Source organism: Stenella coeruleoalba (genome assembly GCF_951394435.1).
Source record: "Stenella coeruleoalba genome assembly, chromosome: 15".
Classification (NCBI taxonomy): domain Eukaryota; kingdom Metazoa; phylum Chordata; class Mammalia; order Artiodactyla; family Delphinidae; genus Stenella; species Stenella coeruleoalba.
This window is the reverse complement of record NC_137161.1, coordinates 21631148-21653682: the sequence shown is the minus strand read 5'-3', so window position 1 is coordinate 21653682 and position 22535 is coordinate 21631148. Positions and strand designations below refer to the sequence as shown.

The 22535-nt window shown below is 41.3% G+C and overlaps 1 protein-coding gene across 2 annotated transcripts in view; it reads left to right on the top strand.

The window, feature by feature from the left end:
• Positions 1-22535, top strand: part of CTNNBL1 (catenin beta like 1) — a 165022-nt gene that overhangs the window by 84420 nt on the left and 58067 nt on the right. For both annotated transcript variants that reach the window (XM_079944290.1, XM_079944291.1), the window contains one exon: positions 18239-18420. In XM_079944290.1, the coding sequence (XP_079800416.1) occupies positions 18239-18420 (182 nt within the window). The remainder of the gene's footprint in view (positions 1-18238; positions 18421-22535) is intronic.

Here is a 22535-nt window from a genome sequence, read left to right as displayed (position 1 = left end):
CGGACCGGGGCATGAACCTGTGTCCCCTGCATCGGCAGGTGGACTCTCAACCACTGCGCCACCAGGGAAGCCCTCTGGTAGCATCTTTAGGATTTTCTATGTATAGTATCATGTCATCTGAAAACAGTGACAGTTTTTCTTCTTCTTTGCCAATTTGGATTCCTTTTATTTCTTTTTTTCTCTGATTGCTGTGGCTAAGGCTCCAAAACTATGTTAAATAATAGTAGCGAGAGTGGGCACCCTTGTCTTGTTCCTGATTTTAGAGGAAACACTTTCAGTTTTTCACCATTGAGAATGATGTTTGCTGTGGGTTTGTCGTATATGGCCTTTATTATTTTGAGGTAGGGTCCCTCTATGCCCACTTTCTGGAGAGTTTTTATCATAAATCGGTGTTGAATTTTGTTGAAAACCTTTTCTGCATCTATTGAGATGATTATATGGTTTTTATTCTTCAATTTGTTAATATGGTGTATCACGTTGATTGATTTGCATATATTGAAGAATCCTTGCATCCCTGGGAAAAATCACACTTGATTATGGTGTATGATTTTTTAATGTGTTGTTGGATTCGGTTTGCCTGATTTTTGCCTCTATGTTCATCGGTGATATTGGCCTGTAATTTTCTTTTTTTGTGATAAATTGTCTGGTTTTGCTATTAGGGTGATGGTGGCCTCATAGATGAGTTTGGGAGTGTTCCTCCCTCTAATATTTCGGAAGAGTTTGTGAAGGATTGGTGTTAGCTCTTTTCTAAATGTTTGATAGAATTCTCCTGTGAAGTCCTCTGGTCCTGAACTTTTGTTTGTTCGAAGATTTTAAATCATAGTTTCAATTTCATTACTTGTGATTGGTCTATTCATATTTCCTGTTTCTCTGAGCTTCCTGGACTTGATTGACTATTTCCTTTCCCATGTTAGGGAAGTTTTTGACTACAGTCTCTTCACATATTTTCTCAGACCCGTTCTCTTTGTCTCCTTCTTCTGAGTCCCCTATAATTTGAATGTTGGAACGTTTAATGTTGTCCCAGAGGTCTCTGAGACTGTCTTCAATTCTTTTCATTCTCTTTTCTTTATTCTGCTCTGCAGCAGTTGTTTGCACCATTCTTTCTTCCAGCTCACTTATCCATTCTTGTGCCTCAGTTATTCTGCTATTGATTCCTTCTAGTGTATTTTTAATTTCAGTTATTGTGTTGTTCATCACTGTTTGTTTGTTCTTTAGTTCTTCTAGGTCCTTATTAAATGTTTCTTGTATTTTGTCCATTCTCTTTCTGAGATTTTGGATTATCTTTACTGTCACTACTCTGAATTCTTTTTCAGGTAGCTTGCCTATTTCCTCTTCATTTCTTTTGTCTTGTGGGTTTTTATCTTGCTCCTTCATCTGCAATATATTTCTCTGTCTTCTTATTTTGTCTAACTTACTGTGTTTGGGATCTCCTTTCTGCAGGTTGCAGGGTCGTAGTTCCTCTTGCTTCTGGTGTCTGCCCCCAGTGGGCGAAGTTGGTTCAGTGGTTTGTGTAGGCTTCCTTGTGGGAGGAACTGGTGCCTTCGTTCTGGTGGGTGGAGCTGGATCTCATCACGCAGATGGGCAGGGCCACATCACTTGGCGTGTTCTTGGGGTGTCTGTGGGCTTAGTACGACTTTACACAGCCTGTCTGCTGATGTGTGGGTTTGTGTTCCTGTCTTGCTTGTTGTTTGGTGTGGGGCATTCAGCACTGGAGCCTGCAGGCATTTGGGTGCAGCTGGGTCTTGGAGTTGAGATGTAGACCTCCAGGAGACCTCTTGCCATTTAATATTGCCTGGGACTGGGAATTCTCTGGCATTCCAGTGTACTGGACTCAGCGCTCCCACACCAGAGGCTCAGGCCCCAAACCTGGCCTGGGAACCAAGACCCCACAAGCCACATGGCTTGGCAGTAATAGGGTGGGGAAAAAAAAGGGGCAGGAAGAAAACAAATGAAAACTAAAGACAGATAGCAAAGATAAAAACAAGCAAACAACAACAACAACTAAGAACAAACAAACAAATGAAGAAACAGACAAAGCCCCAGACAGATGGTAAAAGCAGAACCAAACAAAAACAAAGAAACAAACACAAAACGTACAAAAAAAGAAACAAAATCACGGTAAACAAAAAACAAGAGAACAAGCAGACAAACAAAAGAACCCCAAAATGAAATCAAACAATTAAAAACAAAATTGACAAAAAAATAAAAACCAAACAAGAGCAGAATGCAAACTGAAGGAAAAAGCAAACAAAACAAGCACACAAAGTTAATTTTTAAAAGATAAAGATAAGAACAAATAGAACAAAGCAAAAAAGATTTAAACAAAACAGAACAAAGGAAAAAAAAAGAAAAGGAAAAAACACAGAACAAAAAAGTAATGTAGAAAGAAATATAAAAAAATTAAAATATATTTTAGAAGTTTTTAAAAACTCAAATAAAAATAAAAACAATAATAATAAAACAACAGAACAAAACATTTTAAAAAAATAGTAATCATTATATTTTCCTGGGTCTCAGCTTTCAGCATCCTTGCCCCCCACCATGAGTCACAGCCAGCACTTGGCTCCCCAGGAGGCCCTCCACAACCTCTAGTTAGGTCTCTGGTCCCACTGTGGGCACTCTGGGGGCAGCTCAGGCTCTGACCTGGCCCACCTCCTGTACGTACTAGTCTGCAGCTGCTAGAGCTAGACCGGTTTCATTTGTGGGAACACTCATTGTCCATCCAGGTATTCTGTAGATGCAGGGTTTACCACGCTGATCATGAGGACTTAATCTGAGGCTTGTGCAGCTTCACAGGAAGACTTTTGTTCCTCTTCCTTAGTCGCCCTGCCCTGGGGCTCAACTGTGGTTTTAGCCTCACCTCTGCATGTGAGCCACCCACAGGAGTCTGCTCCTGAGGCTGCCCTGGAGCACTTGGGTCTGCCCTGGTGAGGACAGGGTGCGGAGGTGGCATGACTGCCTGGGTCACAAGGGCTCTGGTGGCGACAGGTGCATGGGAAAGCCAGAGGCCATGGGAGTGATAGATCCAGCCTTAGCGCCTGGCAGCCGGCATGAGAAGGTCAGCCCTGGAGGGAGCTTTTCTTAGCCCTGGCCACAGGCGTGAGAAGGTCCTCTTTAACTTTTTATGTCATTTTATATTATATGTGACTCTTGTTAAGAGCATATAGCTGTTTCTTGGTTTTTTAGTCCAATGCGGGAGTTTTTTTTTAAGTAGATGAATTTGATGTACTTGTTTCTATTACAATGACTATTATGTTTGGCCCTTTTCTTCTGTTTGTGTGTTTATTTATTTATTTTTAAACATAGTGGGTTTTTTTGGCTGTGTTGGGTCTTCATTGCTGTGCGCGGGCTTTCTCTAGTTGCTGCGAGTGGGGGCTACTCTTTTGTTGCGGTGCGCAGGCTTCTCATTGCGGTGGCTTCTCGTGTTGCGGCGCACAAGCTCTAGGCACATGGGCTTCAGTAGTTGTGGCACACAGGCTCAGTAGTTGTGGCGCATGGACCCAAGAGCGTGTGGGCTCAGTAGCTGTGGCTTGCAGGCTCTAGGGCATGCAGGCTTCAGTAGTTGTGGTGCACAGGCTCAGTAGTTGTGACAGGCTCTAGAGCACAGGCTCAGTAGTTGTTGTGCATGGGCTTAGTTGCTCTGCGGTGTGTGGGATCAAACCCATGTCCCTGCATTGGCAGGCAGATTCTTAACCACTGTGCCACCAGGGAAGTCCCTCTTCTGTTTATTTTGTTCTGATGATTTCCTTCATGGTTTTATTTTATTTTTTCTTGTCTTTTAGTTCTTTCATCCTTTTCCTTCTTCTGTGAAAATGTGGAAATTATTCTGTTTCTTTTCTGTTAGTGAAATTTACTTTTTAAAAAGTGAAGCTTTATTTGTTTGTTTATGAACGTTCGAAATGCTACCAAGTCCCTTCAGGATCTGGTCTCTGCCTAATTCTCCTGTGACCATGTCTTCTCATTCTCCCTTTTCCACACATTTACATTCTACTGTCTAAACCAAACTACTTTAGATTCCTTAACACATTGCTGTATTCTCTGGGTGATTCACCCTTGATGTTTAGGCTAAACTTCTTTAAGAAGCTTCTGCCCCTGTATCACTTCTCCTAGGCCTGTCCTTACACCCCTACTCACCCTCTAGATTGTAGAGATTAGGTTGTGGTATCCCTTGCATACCTCTGTGGGAGCACTTACCACTGTGTGTAACATCTGTTTGTCTCTGGCTGTACTATAGGACTCTTTTTTATATATATATATAAATTTATTTTATATATATATATTTTTTTATTTTATATTTATGTAAATTTATATTTATAAATTTATATTTATATATATATATTTATATATATTTATATCATATAAATTTATATTTATATATATTTTTATATATATTTATATATATAAATTTATTTTATATATATCATTTATTCTTGGCTGCATTGGGTCTTCGCTGCTGCATGTGGGCTTTCTCTAGTTGTGGCGAGCAGGGGCTACTCTTTGTTGCAGTGCACAGGCTTCTCATTGCAGTGGCTTCTCTTGCTGCTGAGCACAGGCTCTAGGTGCACGGGCTTCAGTAGTTGTAGCATGCAGGCTCAGTAGTTGTGGCTCACGGGCTAAGCTGCTCCCTGGCATGTGGGATCTTCCTGGACCAGGGCTTGAACCCATGTCCCCTGCATTGGCAGGTGGATTCTTAACCAGTGTGCCACCAGGGAAGCCCACTATAAGACTCTTGAGAGCAGAGACCAGGTTTTCCATTTTATATCCCCAGAATCTAGCAACAGTATACATTAGGCTCCCAGTAAATATTTTCTAAATGAATAAGAAAAATCTGAGAAATATTTTTGCTGTTTAGAGTCATTGGGTCATAGAATTGCTGGCAGACCCCATAGATAGGCCCAAAGAATGAGGAGTGACTTATTAAAAGTCATGTAGCTGAGAACACAATTTTCTGCGAAGAGATATTTAGTCCTATTTTCCCATGTGAAATTTTTTAGTGTGTGAAGAACATAAAACAGTCTACATGATGGTTGTGAGCCTGATCTTCAAGGTTCCAGGGAAGCCAGGCATCAGCTCTAGGCCTGGGCTCACTGCCCTCTTTGGCCTGTGGCCATGCTGGGCTTCAGAGCAGAAGCCAACTCAAGTGCCCGCACTTCAGTTTATCCCCCTTGGGAATACTTCACCCTTTCAACTCTTCTTCCATCATACTCCTAGGTGTTTCAGGGTTATGGTTTGGTTATTCATTTCTTATAACCTTTCTACTCAAGTTTCAAAGAAGTCCTTCATGTAGATTTGTAGTTGAGTTTCAGCTTTTGTTTCTGGGGACTGTTCAGAGGTCTAGTACCCCTTACCTCACAAGCTTTTCCCCTCTGGTTTACCCTTCCACCCCAGTGTCAGTTTAGTTGTCAGGTGACTTCTTTTCATTCCTGTGTTAAGAGTGCCTGGATTTCACAGTGCCTGACAGAATCAATAAGGAAAAAAGGGCTATTTTTTTTGTTTGTTTTTTTCTCTCTCTCGGCCAAAGGATAGATGAAGACATTTTGGAAAAGGAGAAAAGATTGCTGAGGTGATATTTTAAAATGGAACTCATGCTGTGGAAAAAGCAGCAGGTAGCCGTCCTAGAGTATAGGAACTCAAAAAAAAAAAAAAAGATTTCTCATTTGGCTGTAGCGTTTTGATAAGGAAAGAGAAAAGATGAGGTGAGGGTGGGACCTGCAGGGCCTCTTAGGCAGTGGAGAACTGTGTACTGAAAGGGAGAGCCAGAGTCCCTGTGTGTGTCAGGCATTTTGGTCTCATTCTTTTCGTTTGGTAGTCAAGAGTTAGGGTACAGAGAGGATATTTGGATGGTCTTTGGCTAGCAGCAGGAGAGTTCAGATATGAACATGAACCAAGTGGTATTAATAAGACTAGATTATACCTATGGGGGTATAGCCATTTTAGAATTTGGCAGGAAATGAGGGTGGAGCTATAAAAATGCCCTCATTGCCCCTGGATGGGGACAGGTTTGCCATTTCTTTGTACTTGGTTACAGATGCCTATCTTTGGTAAGATTTTGCTACAAATAGAAGATTTCAGTATACTGGGCTTAATTATAGACTGTACTCCAAATGTTTGCTTCTTGCCTCCACAAACCACTTTTTAACAGTATGTCCTTGTATCAAATGGTTCAGTGTTCTTTAAGAAACAACACAGCCAGTGGGAGACAGAAAAACTACATTGTCAGTTTCCTTGGAAATGTTGACATGAAGCTTATTACTTCTCTTGTAAAACCCTGTTCCATTTAGAAAAAGAAGAGACCACCGTGATCCCAAGGGGTGTGTACAATTGCAGCTTGGGGTTGTGTAACAGAAATACAGTGAACCCATTCTGGTTATTAACTGTATAGGCAAAAAAAAAAAAAAAAAAAGGAAAGGAAAGAGAAGGGTACATAGATACATCCATTTCAGAAGCCATCAATTCTTTTTTCCTATGAGTTTTTTTTTTTTAGTAAGATTTTCTGTAATCTAAAGAAAATTGTCTCTGACAAAGAAAACAGATAAAGTGGTGATGGTATACCATTTGCAAAGTAAGTCTTTGCAGGCCCAATTCTGGGCTGTAAGTTTGTACCAAAGCATATAGGTAGGTAGGCCAGCCTGGGGAATTGTTTTTAACCTTGAAATTTTATTCCCTTGGTTTTGTTCTTTATTGGTTTTGTTCCTAATGAACATGTGAAGATCCAAACTCTATCGCAGTTTTATTCTTGTGATCCTTTACAAAAGGTTTTGTTGTTGCTGTGGCGGTGGCGGTGGTGCCTTTAAATTCTAGAACCTTTTCTTCTGACCTTCAGTCTCCAGATTCAACTGCAAGAGCAAAATGATAATGCAGATCTTTTAGAATTCAGCTGTGCTTCCTAATGGGGCTGTAGCCAGTTTTTGCTCCAAGTTGCACACACAGATCTTGCTGTTGTTTGTCCAGCAAACATCCCTTTCCCCACTCACTGAATATTGCCATTCTCACTTAGATGAGTAATAGGAGTCTGTACCTGATCTCTAGGAATCAGAAAGATGCTTCAAAAGTACAAAGTAATGCTTCCAGCAGCCCTCCAAGCTAGTGTTACCTCTATAAATGGGAAAGTGCTGTGGCAGAGAAGGCAGATTAAACTGAACCAAGATTGCCTGGCAGGAAATGGTGTAGGACCTATCTTTGAGCCCTTCCATCAGCTTAGACTCATCCTGCCATCATCACAAGCATGATAACAAACATATTCATCATATCCGAATGTTTCCTTGTGCCCCTTAGTAACCCATAACCCCTCTCCCCTATTTCAGTGTTTTCAGGCAACTATTGGTTTGCTTTCTGTCCATTATAGGTTAGTTTGCATTTTCTAGAATTTTGTGTGAATGGAATTATAGTATTTACTCTTTTTTTAGTTGGGCCTGTTTAACTCACTATAATTATTTTGAGATTCTGCCATGTGTATCAATAGTTTGTCCCTATTTCTTTGTTGGGTAGTACTCCATTTTCTGAATATATCACAGTTTGTTTATTCAGTTGTTGATGGCCATTTAGATTTTCAGTTTTTTTGCTTTTAAGAACAAAGCTACTATTAATATTCATGTACAAATCTTTGGGTGGACATTTACTTTGCTATTAATATAGCCATTAGTGTTGGTATAGTGTATCTTTTAATGTGATTGTTAACATGGTGGTTTATAGTTAAGTTTAAATCTTGTGGGTTGTTTTTATTTTTCCCATCTCTTTTTCTGGTTCCCATTTTTGCTTTGTCTGCCTTCTTTTAGATTCACGGTATTTTTTTATTATTCCATACTATTTTCTTACGTGGCTTATTAGCTCTTCCTCTTTGCCTTTTTAATGGTTGTTTTAAGGTTTATAGGGTACATCTTTAACTCTTCACAGTCTGTCTTCAAGTAGTGTTATATCATTTCAGCTATAGTGTAAGAACCTTACAACTCTACGTTTCCATTTCCCCCTCCTGATTTTTGTGCTCCTGTTGTCACACGTTTTACTTCTACATATGGTATCAACCCCATTATATACTGTTGCTCTTTTTCTTTAAGTGGTCAATTATCTTTTGGGTTTCTTTTTTTTTTTTTTTTTATTCTTGGCTGCGTTGGGTCTCCGTTGCTACGCGCGGGCTTTCTCTAGTTGCGGTGAGTGGGGGCTACTCTTTGTTGCGGTGCATGGGCTTCTCATTGTGGTGGCTTCTCTTGTTGTGGAGCATGGGCTCTAGGCACGTGGGCTTTGGTAGTTGCAGCATGTGGGCTCAGTAGTTGTGGCACATGGGCTTAATTGCTCCGAGGCATGTGGGATCTTCCTGGACCAGGGCTTGAACCCATGTCCCCTGCATTGGCAGGCGGATTCTTAACCACTGCGCCACCAGGGAAGTCCCCTGGGTTTTTTTTTTAATTAGTTAATTAATTAATTAGGCTGCGTCATGTGGGATCTTCGTTGCAGCACGCGGGATCTTTCATTGTGGCTCACAGGCTCTTTGTGGCTCACAGGCTTCTCTCTAATTGTGGTGCACAGGCTCCAGAGTGCACGGGCTCCATAGTTGCAACACACGGGCTTAGTTGCCCCGCGGCATGTGGGATCTTAGTTCTCCAACCAGAGATCGAACCCATGTCCCCTGCATTGGAAGGCAGATTCTTAACCACTGGATCACCAGGGAAGTCCGGAAGTGGTCAATTATCTTTTAAAGAGATTTTTTTTAAAGTAAGAAGAAAGTCTTTTGTATCTACCCACATATTTGCCATTGCCAGGGCTCTTCATTCCATTGTGTAGATCCAGATTTCCATCTTGTATCAGTTTTTTTCTTCCCAAATGATTTCCTTCAACATCTCTTGTAGTGCTGGTCTATTGGTGATGATTTCTGTCAACTTGTGTATGTCTGAAAAATTACTTGCCTTCACCTTTAATGATATTTTCACCAGATATAGCATTCTAGGTTAATAGGCTTTTTTTTTTTCTTTCAGTACTCTGAGTGTTGCTGCACTGTCTTCTGGATTGCTTAGTTTGCAATGAGAGGTCTGCTTTCATTCTTATATGTTCTTCTGTATGTAATGTGTCTTTTTTTCTGGATGTTTATAGGATTTTCTCTTTATCATTGATTTTGAATAATTTATGATGTCCCTTGGTGTTGTTTTCTTCATGTCTCTTGTGTTTGATGTTCATTGAGCTTCTTGGATCTGTGAGTTTATAGTTTTCATCAAATATGGAAAATTTTCAATCATCATATTTTCAAATAGTTTTTTTTGCCCCCATCCTCCTTTCAGGAACTCCAGTTACATGTACAGTTGGCCCTTGAACAGCACACGTTTGAACTACATGGATCGACTTATACACAGATTTTTTTTCAATAGTAAATACTACAGTACTACATAATCTACTGTCGGTTGAGTCTGTGGATACAGAGGAACTGTGTATGTGGAGGAACCACGGCTATGGGGGGCCAAGTATAAGATACGTAGATTTTTGACTGTGCACAGGGTTGGTGTCCCAATCCCCACGTTGTTCAAGGGTGAACTGTATATTAGGCTAATAAGTACAGCTCACTGGTGATCTATTCATTTTTTCAGTCTTTTTTTTCTTTCTGTTTTCTTTTAGATAGTTTCTAATGTTAAGTATTTGAGTTTACTCTTCTTCTACAGTGTGTAATCTGCAGTTAATCTCATCCAGTGTGTTTTTCATCAGACGTTGTATTTTTCTTCTCTAGATGTTCAGCTTGGGTCTTTTTTATATCTTCCCTGTTTCTAGTTAACATGCTTAAGCTTTTCTCTATCTTCTTGAACATATCATATGTAGTTATAATAACTGTTTTAACGTCCTTGTCTTCTAATTCTGTCATTTCTATTATTTTTACAATGATTTTTTTCTCTTTATGGTTAATGTTTTCCTATCTCTTTGAATGCTTAATTTTTTTTTTACTGAAATTTAGATTTTGTGCATTTGGATTTCTTTTTGGTATACTTATAAATATTCCTGTGTGGGTGTGTTGGTGTATGTGTGTGCTTCTTTATTTTTATTTTATTTTTAAATTTTATTGGAATATAGTTGATTTACAGTGTTGTTAGTAAATATTCTTGAACTTTGTTCTAGGTTCTAGTTAAATTAATTGGAAATAGTTGTTCCTTTTGAGGCTTACTTTTAAGCTTACTATGAGGTGGGACCAGACTAGCATTTCGTCTATGGCAAATTTAACTCATTACTAAAGCAGTACCCTTCTGAGTACTTTATCTGCTGCACTGGGAATTCACCAAGCTTTTCCACTGCAACTGGTGGGAACACGAACTATTCCTGGCCCCTGTGAGCTCTAGGGATTATTTCCCCCTTCTTCTTTAAGGTGCTTCTTTTCTACAGCTTTGGTTAGTTTCCTCATGCATATTCTAATCAATACTGAACTGAAGACTCAGCGGGTACCCTCTGCAGATCTCTGTGCAGCTCTTGTTTCTGGTACCCTGCTCTGTGAACTCCAGCCACAGTGGTCTCCCCAGACTCCTCACTGTGCCTCCTCCCTGCCCTGAGGCATAGAAATTCTCTCCTACCAGCCAACTGGGCTCATTGCATGTGTTTCCCTCTCTCAGGGATTACTTCCTGTGCTACCTGATGTAAAGTATCTGAAAACCATTGTTTTGCATATTTTATCCTTTCATTTTTTTGTTTTAGGCATGGGAGGGGATGTAAATCCAGTCCCTGTTACTCCATCTTGACCCAAAGTGGAAGTCTAGCAGTATATTATATACTGAAAAAAAATACATTCTAAACTATATTTTCTTACCATTTATTGCTGGTAGATAGTAATGCAGTTAACTTTTGTGTTTTGATCTTTTATTAACAACTTTGCTGTGTCATGTATTGGTCAGCTTTTGTTGCAATAACAATCCCCAAATCTCAGGGACTCTCAATGGCAAATGTTTGTTTTTTACTCCTGATACATCTATCACTGGCCATCCGAAGCTCTGCTTCACATCTTTATTTCAGGATTCAGGCTGAAGGAGCAGTGTTTAATGGGACATGACTCTCTCATGGCAGAGGGAAAAGACTGGATAATGCAATAAATCTGAAAACTTCTCTAAAGACACATATATTACTTACACTCACATCTAATTGGCCATTAAAAGTCACATGGCCAAACCTGATGTCTGTGGTGGGAGGAGGGTGTATAAGCAGTGATGTGTTAGAGCTGGCTCATATAGGCTCATGAAAGCTGCTTGTACACCTCTCTTTCCAACACTGTGTTTAGTGATCATGTTGGTGACTTGAAATATACTATGATGGGATGTTTGCCACGTAAATTGGCAAACACAACAAATCAGCACTTTTTTTCTGGAGAGCTAGCTGAACTTTTAGTTTCAAACCACTGGGTATATGCCTCTTTTAGAGAGTAGTGGTTAATAGTTGGAAACAAGATTATTTTCTATCATATTTCTTTTTAGTAATTTGTTAACTTGTGTGTGTGTGTGTGTGTGTGTGTGTGTGTGTGTGTGTGTGTTTAAATTTTACTAGCTATGACCTCTAGTGTAGCATTGAGTATGAGTAGTGATAAAGGGCAAACTTGTCTTGTTCCTGTTGTTAAAGGAAATGCATTTTGCCATTGAGTATAATATTTGCTCTAAGTTTTTTGGAGATAGCATTTATCAGATTAAGGAAGCTTCTCTAATTGTCACAGATTTCACGTAATTGATCAATCAATTTTATCAAATGCTTTTCCTACATTTATTGAAATAATCTTTTAATATTAATATAGTGAAAATTACATTAATGAATATTCTGATATTGAACTAACCTTGCATTCCTGGAATGAGCCCATCTTTTTTATGTTTTCTAGGATTCTGTATATTATTTATGAATATTATACCTATATGTATGAATGAGCTTGGCCTGTAATTTTACTCTCTCAGAAAAGTTTTGCTGTCAGAGGTTGTTAATTGTTTGTTTTAGCCTTATTAAATGAGTTGAATAATGTTCCTTATTTTTCTGTTTTCTATATGAGTTTAAGTAAAATTGGAACTATTTTGCTCTTGAATGCTTAGTATAACTTGATAGTGATACCTTCTGGACCTTGAGTTTTCTTTGCGAGATTTTTAACTAGCTCTCCATTCAGATTTTTTTGTTTTTCTTGAGCTGGGGAAAATATATTTTCCTAGGAATTGTCCATCTCACCTGTTTTCCAAGTTTATGGCATAGAATTATTCCTTTGTTCTGTTGTTCTTAATGTCTGCTGTATCTGTAGTTTTCTCCCTTTCTGTTGATTACCATTATTATTTTTTTGTACTTTTTCTTTTTTTCTTGATCATTCTTGCTAGAGGTTTGTCAGTTTTATTGGTCTTTCTAAAGAACCAGAGTGGACTTTGTTGATCCTCTTTATTAGAGTTTGGCAACTAAAGACCTGTAGACCAAATCTGGCTGAGACCTGTTTTTTTATGGCCAGTAAGCTGGTTTTTATGCCTTAAAAGTGTTATAAATATTTTAACACACACACAAACACAAAGATGCCACAGAGACCATACCTGGCCCGTGAAACCTAAAATATTTTCTGTCTGACCCTTTTCATAAAATTTGCCAACCTGCCAGCGTGTGCTCTCTAGAGTCTTGGTTTTTTGGTCACTGATTATTTATCTTACTTCACTGTCTGCTCAGCCATTCTGTGTGAGGTTTCTCTGCATATCTAGCTCACCATAGCGCTAGAAACAAAAATCTTACCTCTGTTTTCTACATATTTGTTTCGTTTTCTGGCATAGGCAGTCAAGTAATGGTTGGTACCAGTAGTTTATAAAAGATGGATAGGAATAGTAATTGAAAAAATGTATCAAGCAATATAGAAGACCACCATTATTCTATTTTAGTGGTGGAATCTCTCTTAGCACTGCCATAGCACCAGTGTTCTTTGGCACTGTAGTTTGAGAGCAGCTATGAACTTAGTCATATTGATCTTACTGCCAAATTCATAGAAGTCCTGGACCCTGGAAAGTGATATTATATTTTGGGAGCTAAAAGGAACTTAATCATGTACATTGTAAAGCAAACAAAGATGATCTCATATGTCATTATCCAAATTTTTTACCAGAATAAGTTTATGGTTCACAGTATTTTTTAAAGAATGCCTATCACTTTTTTTCCCTCCTTTATTCCTCAGTCTCTTTTGGCCGGGGAGGGAGTAGACTTTACCTCTTTTACTTGTCCTTCAAATAAGTTTTCCCCAAGGTTTAATCCCTCTTTTCTGCATATTTTCTGCCCCCTCTCAGGGTAATCTTCACATCATAGGTTCAATTACTAACCATAGATGTAATTATTCTTATATATTTCCTTCTGTTTTTAATCTCATTCCTGGACTTCAGACCCACAAGTCTAAGCTGAACATCACTGCCATGTCTCACAGGCACCTCAGGTTCAATCTAACTCAACTCTTTTCACTCATGGTCTGTTACTTTGCCTTTCTTATCAGTGTCTCTACCTCTAATGCATTTCCCCTCTTTCTTCTGCTTCTTCCCCCCCTCTCCTCCCCCCATACTGTCCAACCCACTGTGGCAAGTGTGATCTTTCCAATACACAAAATCAGCAGGATTCTTTTTTTTTCTTTTTTTTTTTTTTTTGCGGTACGCGGGCCTCTCACTGTTGTGGCCTCTCCCATTGTGGAGCACAGGCTCCGGACCCACAGGCTCAGCGGCCATGGCTCACGGGCCCAGCAGCTCCGCGGCATGTGGGATCTTCCCGGACCGGGGCACGAACCCGCGTCCCCTGCATCGGCAGGTGGACTCTCAACCACTGTGCCACCAGGGAAGCCCAGCAGGCTTCATTTTTTGCTGCTGCCCCTCGTGCTCTTTATATTCTAGCAGTACCATGCACCACTTCCCTGAATGTTCCATGCTTACTCATGCCTTTGCATGTGCTGCTGTTTCCTTCTGCTTGAAATACCCTTATCTTTTTTGCCTGTCTGGGAAAGACATCCAGTGAAGCTTGGTTCAGGCATCATCTGCTTTGTGAAGCCTCCCTGACTCATAGTCAGCCCTCCTTCCTGCATTCATGTTCTACTTTGTGTACACCTCCATTGTAGTACTTGGCTCTTCATTGTCTGTACATCTGTCTCCCCTGTGAACTGAGCTCCTCAGAAGCATGAGCTGTGCCTCTCTCTACATCCTCAGCTTAATAACTGGCACCTATTAGATGCCTCATAAATATTATATTTGATGAAAGAGCAAAAAAATTATACTCAGAATGCATGTTCATTACAAAAGTATTTCTGTAAAATAAAGAAGAATAAGCTAATTAAAGCAACAACGGAAACTTCCCACTCCTCACCTTCCCTTCTCATCAGAAGGCTCACCTGGGCAGAAGAGGGAGCAGTAGGTGACTCAGTCATTTCCCACAACCACCCATGTTATAGAGGCCAGCGTTCACATTGGTCCTGGCATGATCAACAACCTGATGAACCCAGCCAAGACTAAGATAAACTGCTTGTCCTCGAGTAGAATAAATATTTCAAATAAAGTCAACCCAAGGCCAAACAGCTATTGATTGCTAAAAGCCTGAACTTGAGCCCAGTGAGTATTCCAACGTTCACCTCCATCCAGCTTGCCTGATCAATATGCAATTACTGCCCCCTTTAAACGTGTCTTACACTGCTTACCTGAAGAAGGGTTTTACTTTTAAGATCTTTTGTTTGTTGAATTTGCTTAGGCAGGGAAGAAAAGAGACTTGGTGAAACCAGCATCATTTACCTTTAGCATTTCAAACAATTCTGTTATATGTGAAATGTTTGAATGTATGCTGCATGGTAACGGAAGGTGCCCTGTTACATGACTGTAATTCATTTCAAGAGGACTTTTTCTGAGTGACTAAACAGTAAGGATATTGTATTTCAGTTTCCTAATTTCTGCTCACATAGTTATCTGCCCTAGCCATAACCTTTGTAAATTTAAGTTTGTAGAGTAGGGTGCTCAAGTCCAGCTGCAGTGAAAACATATATATTATTTGTCTACTCTCCTTTTAGAATTTCATCTTGGTGCAAAAAATACCCTTCCTATTGAATTTAGAAATTTATTTACCCTGCTCCAGATATTTAAGGTTTCATGTCTCACAAATATGCCTTTCTCACACCACTGCAGTTATCAGAACTCTGTCGTTTTCACTTACGCTCTTGTCATATTCTCTTATATATGCTTACTGACCCCAAGCTCTGTCACTCCAGTCCCTTCATCACACTACTGCCAGGTTAAGCTTTCTAAAATCTATCTGTGTAGAGCCCTCCTTTTCTTGAACATTTCATGGCTTCTCAATGTCAACAGCATGGAGCCCAGGTTCCCTGGCAGCACATCTAGGGCCTGTCATGACCTGTTCCTGCCCACCTCCCCTTAGTCATCTTCTTAACCCCTGGTCTTTTTTTTTTTTTTGCGGTACGCGGGCCTCTCACTGTTGTGGCCTCTTCCGTTGCGGAGCACAGGCTCCGGACGCGCAGGCTCAGCGGCCATGGCTCACGGGCCCAGCCGCCCTGCGGCATGTGGGATCCTTCCGGACCAGGGCACGAACCCGTGTCCCCTGCATCGGCAGGCGGACTCTCAACCACTGCGCCACCAGGGAAGCCCAACCCCTGATCATTGAGAGCTACTTCCAGTTCCCCCAAGTGGCATGTTCTCACAGGCCTCCTATACCTTTGCCCGGGTCACTTACCCACCACTGCCACCAATGTCATGGCTCTCCCTTCTCTGCCTGACAAACACTCATATTTCAGACTCAGTTCAGATGTCACCTTTCATTTGACACCTTCACAGATTTCTCTTTGATAAAGTTAATTATCTCTACCTCTCACCTTCTTGGAGTTAAATTTCCATTGCTTTGGGCTTTTTTTTTTTTTTTTTGCGGTACGCGGGCTTCTCACTGTTGTGGCATCTCCCGTTGCAGAGCACAGGCTCCAGACGCGCAGGCTCAGAGGCCATGGCTCACGGGCCCAGTCGCTCCATGGCATGTGGGATCTTCCCAGACCGGGGCACGAACCCATGTCCCCTGCATCAGCAGGCGGACTCTCAACCACTGCGCCACCAGGGAAGCCCCAGCTTTGGGCTCTTGAAATTATCTTTATTTACCTGTTCTTAAATTGGCTAAAGACAGGGAGCTTATAATTCCTAGCAGCTAGTGTAGTGCCTGCTGTATGGAGGCAGGTGCGTAGTACAAGCCTTTTTTTTTTTCTGTTAAACTCAGTAGTTGGGTTGAATGTCATTCGTGAGTATCTTGGATTGTTTTGATTGATTTGTTTATTCCCCATAGCAAGGGGAATAAAGGTAGGAATATTCACAATACATCCTGATCTTTTGAGGTTGGCACCAAGTAGGATGGCCAACTATCTCAGTTTGCCCAGGACTGAGGGGTTTCCCAGGATGTTGTACTTTCTTTTCAGTGCTAAAAATGGAACAGTCTCAGGTATACCAGCATGGTCTAGCACCAAAAGGCACTGTCAGCAAGCTTTTTATCTACTTTCCTTTCCTCCGCTCACTGGGACCCAATCCTGGCTGGCTATTCTGACCCAGGATAGCATGCTTTGTCATCATTAACACTTTAATAGTGCATACAAAAATTAACTCAAAATAAATTAAAGATCCAAATGTAAGAACTAAAACTAGTAAACTTTTAGAAGAAAACATAGGTGTAAATCGTCATGACACTGGGTTTGGCAGTGGTTTCCTTTTTTCTGACTGCACAACATGGCTTCCAGGATCTTAGTTCCCCGACCAGGGATTGAACCCAGGCCACTGCAGTGAAAGCACCAAGTCCTAACCACTGGACCACCAGGGAATTCTCTGGCAATGGTTTCTTAGCTATGACACCAAAAGCACAAACAGCAGAAGAAAAAAATAAGTTTTGTGCCTCAAAGGGCACTGTCAAGAAAGTGAAAAGATATCGCCTAGAATGGAAGAAAGTATTTACAAATCATTTACCTGTTAAGGGACTTGTATCCAGAATAAAGAACTCATACAACTCAATAATAAAGATAGTTAAGCTAATTTAAAAATGGGCAAAGTATCTGAATAGACATTTTTTCTAAGAGGATATACGAATGGCCAATAAGTACATGAAAAGGTGCTTGACATCATTAGTTATCAGGGAAATGCAAATTAAAACCAGAGTGAGATACCATTTCACACCCACTAGGGTGGCTAGAACCAAAACGTCAGATGATAAGTGTTGATAAAGATGTGGAGAAATCAGAACACTTATATGCTGCCGATGGGAATTTTAAATGATGTAGCCCCACTTTGGAAAAGTCTGATGGTTCCTCAACAGGTTTAAACATAGCGTACCATATTCCCTAGCAGTTTCACTCCTAGGTATACATATACCAAAGAGAAATGAAAACATATATCCATACAAAAACACGTGCATGAATGTTGATAGCAGCATTATTCATAATAGCCAAAAGGTAAAAACACCCCAAATGTCCATGATGGATGAATGGATAGATAAATGGTGACATTTCCATACAGTGGACTATTATTCAAGCATAGAAAAGAATGAACTACTGATACATGCTACAACATAGATGAACCTTGAAAACATTATGCTAGGTGAAAGAAGTCAGTCACAAAAGACTAAGTATTGTATGATACCATTTAAATTGAAAAGTCCAGAGTAGGCAAATCCATAGAGACAGAAAGTAGATCAGTGATTGTTTAGGGCTAGGATGGAATGGGGAAGGTAGAGGGATGGTAGCTTAAGGGTAGAGGATCTCTTGTCAGGGTGATGAAAATGTTCTATAGTTGACTATGGTGATGGTGGCACATATCTGTGAATATTCTAGAATTCATTGAATTGTACATTTTAAATGGGTGTGTTGTATGGTATGTGAATTATATCTTGGTAAAGCTGTTAAAAAGAAAGAAAAAGGAAGAATAGGTGATCCATAATCCTACCACCTTGAACATGTTCGTATCTTGATCTATTTCTTTCTAGTCTCCTTTAATGCATATATTTTACATAATTGAGATAATGCTTCATACAGAATTTTGAATATTATCTTTTGTGCTTATCATTCTGACCGTAAGAACTTGTTCATTCTACCACATACTCTCCTAATTGTTAACAAAGTGTGTAATATTCCATGCAGATATACTATAATGTAATAATTTTTTTACTGGTGGACATTGTTTTGTTTTTATTTTTCTTCTTTCCGTTGTAATGAGTATTGCAGTAAATACACTTTTTTTTTTTTTTTTTAAGACTAGAACACACTCATGAAAACCTCTTTTGTTCCCAGAGAAAAGAAGATCTCCCGGAGCAGTGCCCTGAAAGTGCTGGACCATGCCATGATTGGACCCGAGGGCACAGACAATTGCCATAAGTTTGTTGATATTCTTGGCTTACGAACCATCTTTCCCCTTTTTATGAAATCTCCCAGGAAGATCAAGAAAGTGGGAACCACTGAGAAGGAGCATGAAGGTAAGATTCACTGGAGAAGTCAGCCTAATGAAGGTACATTAGGAGAAATGGGGGGCAATGAGAGCTACTTTGACAAACTCTGTCGTGCAGCTGAGGAGTTGACTCTTAGGCGGAAGTGTGCTACCTTTTTCTTTTTTATTTGCTTATTTTCTATGCATGGAAAAGCAACCCAGAGACCCCTGATCACTGATGGCCTTTGTTGCACTGGTTCTCTGCTTGTTTGAATCCTAGTGGTTCCATTCCCTTCTGGCCTGTGAATAAGTCTGTGTGTGAAGGTTTTGTTTTCTTCACTATAATTTGTAGTGAGGAGTCTCTCTGATGGAAGACCCTTTTGAAAAGAGTAATGAGGTGGCAACACATGTCACCGCCAGAGTAGTGCTTTCATGTATTTCTGTATTAAAGTGTGATTCAGCCACCATTAGGAATTGCCGAAATAAACTATTTACAGCCCAGGTTCCCCTTTTTATGTTTCTCCTCCCTGATGGTGCATACTCCCAGCAAAATGCCATGAATTGCGGTGCTGTAAGCAGAGTAGTTACTGCTAGGCCATTCTCTTCCTGCTGTTGTCTAGTGGCCTGCTGCATCTCTCTCCCCAGTAAATAGCCGTAGTGCAATCTGGAAGGCCCTGGGTTTATGAGCACTGACAGTTCTGTTGGAGGTTAACAGATACTTGCACCAGGGAATTTACATGGTTGGGTGGTTATTTTAAAGCATGGGGAGGGTGCTAAGAGGGGGATGAGGAGGTGGTGTGTGTGAAGGATGAGGACCTGGGCTGATTGGCTGGCTAATTTGGTTGTCTTGTCAGAAGTTAACATCTGTCCCATGGTTTGATTTTTTTTCATCATGATTAGTAGAACGGCATAGGTATCTGCAGGATCTTTTTCATTCCTTACCCTCCTAGGTAAAAGTCTGGGAGTTCCTGTCTATCACTTCTCAAATTGACTTGACTTAGTCTGTGCCAACTTGGAGTGGCTAAAGGTGAAGGTGATGCCTTCAGTGGTCACCTCCAGTGATATCTTCTCTGATGAAAGCAGCTCTCCAGAGACAGCAGGAAGTCTGGCAGGGGAAGAACTATGGACTAGAGATGTGAGAACACGTAGAGAGTTCAGTTCACCTCAAACCAGATACTGACCAAACACCAGCTCTGAACATGTTAAGCCTACTGCTGATCTTTTTTCTTTCCTCAATGGAAATTCGGCAAAATGAGGCCATGGGAGAGGGAATGGGTGGTATTGGAGATCGAGGAGATAAAATTTTGGAGACAGTCACTATTCATTGAAAACCTGCCACATTCCTCGTGCTGCTGCATTATATGCTATCTTAGTTGGGCCTTACCCATGAAGTAGATGGTGGTATCCTTGTTTTTTAAGATAAGGAAGTCAGCTAAGAAAGGAACCAAGCTGCGGTTCTACAGCTAAATAGCTGTGTGACTTTAGACCCTTTGCTTAACTTCTCTCAACTGCGTTTTCCTTCCTGCTCTGTAAGATGCGGAAACTAGACTAGTGAATTAGAAGCTCTGATATCTGTACCTTAAGATCCTGAGGCACGGGCCCTAGTTGTCAAGGCTTTGTCCTATAATCCAGGAAACTCCTTGAGGACTGTGGGTGGCTGACCTGCTGGGTTGTATTGAGAGGCTTGATGGTACATTTTGAGCATGCTTGAAGAAAGTGAAGGGAAACAGCCCTTAGCAGGCTCTTGCTCTGTGTGCATGGCGCTGAGAAGAGAAATGACAGATTCAGTGAGTAGCTGTTTTCCTTCTGAAAAATGTGCCTGGTGGCATGCTGGTAGCAGTACATTTGCTTTAGAGTACCCACATTAGGAATTTGATAACATTATATTAGTGAGGGCAGTAGATTGGGAAGACAGCTCCTGGAAGGCACGTTTGGACTGTAATGGCTGGTGAGGATGAGCCCTGCATCCTGAATACAGCGGCACCCAAAGAGTAACCCCCAAGGAGAAAACACAGCCCCGGCCCTTCTCCCACCCCAGCTTCTGCTCCTGGCCATGGTGGTGGGGTGAGGATGGAGGCAGGGCAAAGCAGGGGCACCTTGTGCAAGGTTTCTTTGTCCTGTCTTCTGGGTTGCTCTCCATGTGCTGACCTTTCTGAAGGAAGTAGACCAGGTTTGAGTGGTAAGCTAGAGCACGGTAGCTCAGACCATCAGAAGTATTTGCAAACATGCCCAGCCCCAGGTTTCTACCATGCTCTTGCCTCCATCTGTAACAATTTTCTCTGACCTGTCTGCTCGCCTGCCTTATAGTCATCCTTCAAGTCCTTAGTGTTTGTTTTTTTTTTTTTGCAGTACGCAGGCCTCTCATGTTGTGGCCTCTCCCATTGCGGAGCACAGGCTCCGGACGCACAGGCCCAGCGGCCATGGCTCACGGGCCCAGCCGCTCCGCGGCATGTGGGATCCTCCCGGACCGGGGCACGAACCCGTGTCCCCTGCATCGGCAGGCGGACTCTCAACCACTGCACCACCAGGGAAGCCCTAGTCCTTAGTTTTGATGTCACTTTCTCAGGGAAACATAACATGAGCTCCTAGGCTTGAATAGAACCTCCTATTAGGTGGACTCTTGGACCCAGGACTTTGACTTCATAGCCCTTAAGATTATAGAACCAATAGTCTTGTCACCTCTGCGTCCCAGGGCCTAGTCCCGTGCTTGGCATGTGGTGGATACACAGTGTATATTTACTGACTGCATGAATGGATAACTGCTTCCCTAAAAGACTGCTCATTAAAGACAGACATGGATTTGGGGCTCTCCCCAGAACCTTGCAAGGTTGAGTCAATACAGTTGACAGTTGTTGGTCGTACACCTGGGGTGACCAGCTTGTCTGGAAGCAAAACAAGTGGGTTCCTAGCCTTAAGTTTTCCTTGTCTCATGGGCTTAGAAATTATGGCAGAACTCCTCCCCCCTCCTTTAGAGCTGTGCCTTTAAGAGACATGTTATGGATGGAACTTGCTTATAGGTGAGGCCACCCTATGACAAGCTTCTTTTGGTAATCCAGCAACTCCTAATAAAGGACTATGGGCTGGGAATCAGCTTGCCCATCCAGAACCTCTGGAGGGCTGCCCTGTAAGCTTCCCTTTCTTGTCAGCTTCAGGGGCTTGTCACATATCAGGGTTAAGTTCATCCTGGTCCAGTCTCAGCCCCTGTCATCTCTTAGAATCTTCCCCAAGCTCCGATGGTAGCAGTATAGCCTGGTGTGGTACAGAATGATCCACTGCTTGTCAACCACGTGATCTTGGGTTAATTCTTCAACTCTCCGAGCCTTACTTGAGCCTTAGGTAAAATGCTAGATCTACCACATAGGGTGGTTGTGAGGGTCAGGTGAGGTGACAGATATTAACTTAGCGCAGACTCTAGAATAGAGTAGGCACTTCAAGAAGTGTAAGTTCTCTCCTCTACTAAATCTGTCTCCAGTTCTGCCCACCCTGACCTTAGTCACACATACCCGTTCTTCTAAGACGTCACTGGGAAGCCAGGCAAAGAGACTGCCTACACCTTGGGTATGGGAGGATTGGGAGAGTGTGGGTTTTATTGGCCTGCGGTCTAATCGATCTAATCGCTGTATGATTGCTGCATGAGAATGGGCAAACTCATTCTTGACGGGAATGTCAGGAGTCATGATATGCTGAATAGTGGAGCAGCATAAAAACAACGTATTCCTAAAGCCAAGAAAAGAGCTTTGAGAGAGGACAGTCTCTAGATTAAGCTGACTCTAGAGAGGAGGGAAGAAGCAGAAACCACCCTTATAACCTAGAATTGTGGGTAATGTAGTTCTTCTTTTGTGAGTTAGGGTGGAGAAGGAAAAGAATTAAAATTGAAATCCATTCAGTTTTGCATAATAAAACCTTCTGAAATAGATCAGGGGAGGCACTTAGCTTGGGGGATGGGTTAGAAGGAAAAAATTTGCCCTTGGGTGCAATAGCATGATTGGCTGCCTCCTTGGTTTTATAAAGAATAGCACAGTATATATTGTCTCCTTGGAATTAACTGCTTCAGAATATGAGGGAGGAAGAAAAGAGCTGGGATCCAGAAATGGCATTTGACCTTTACTTCTTGTCTCTTTTAAAAATTCTTATTAAAATAGGTCCAATTTTCCTTGTATTGCT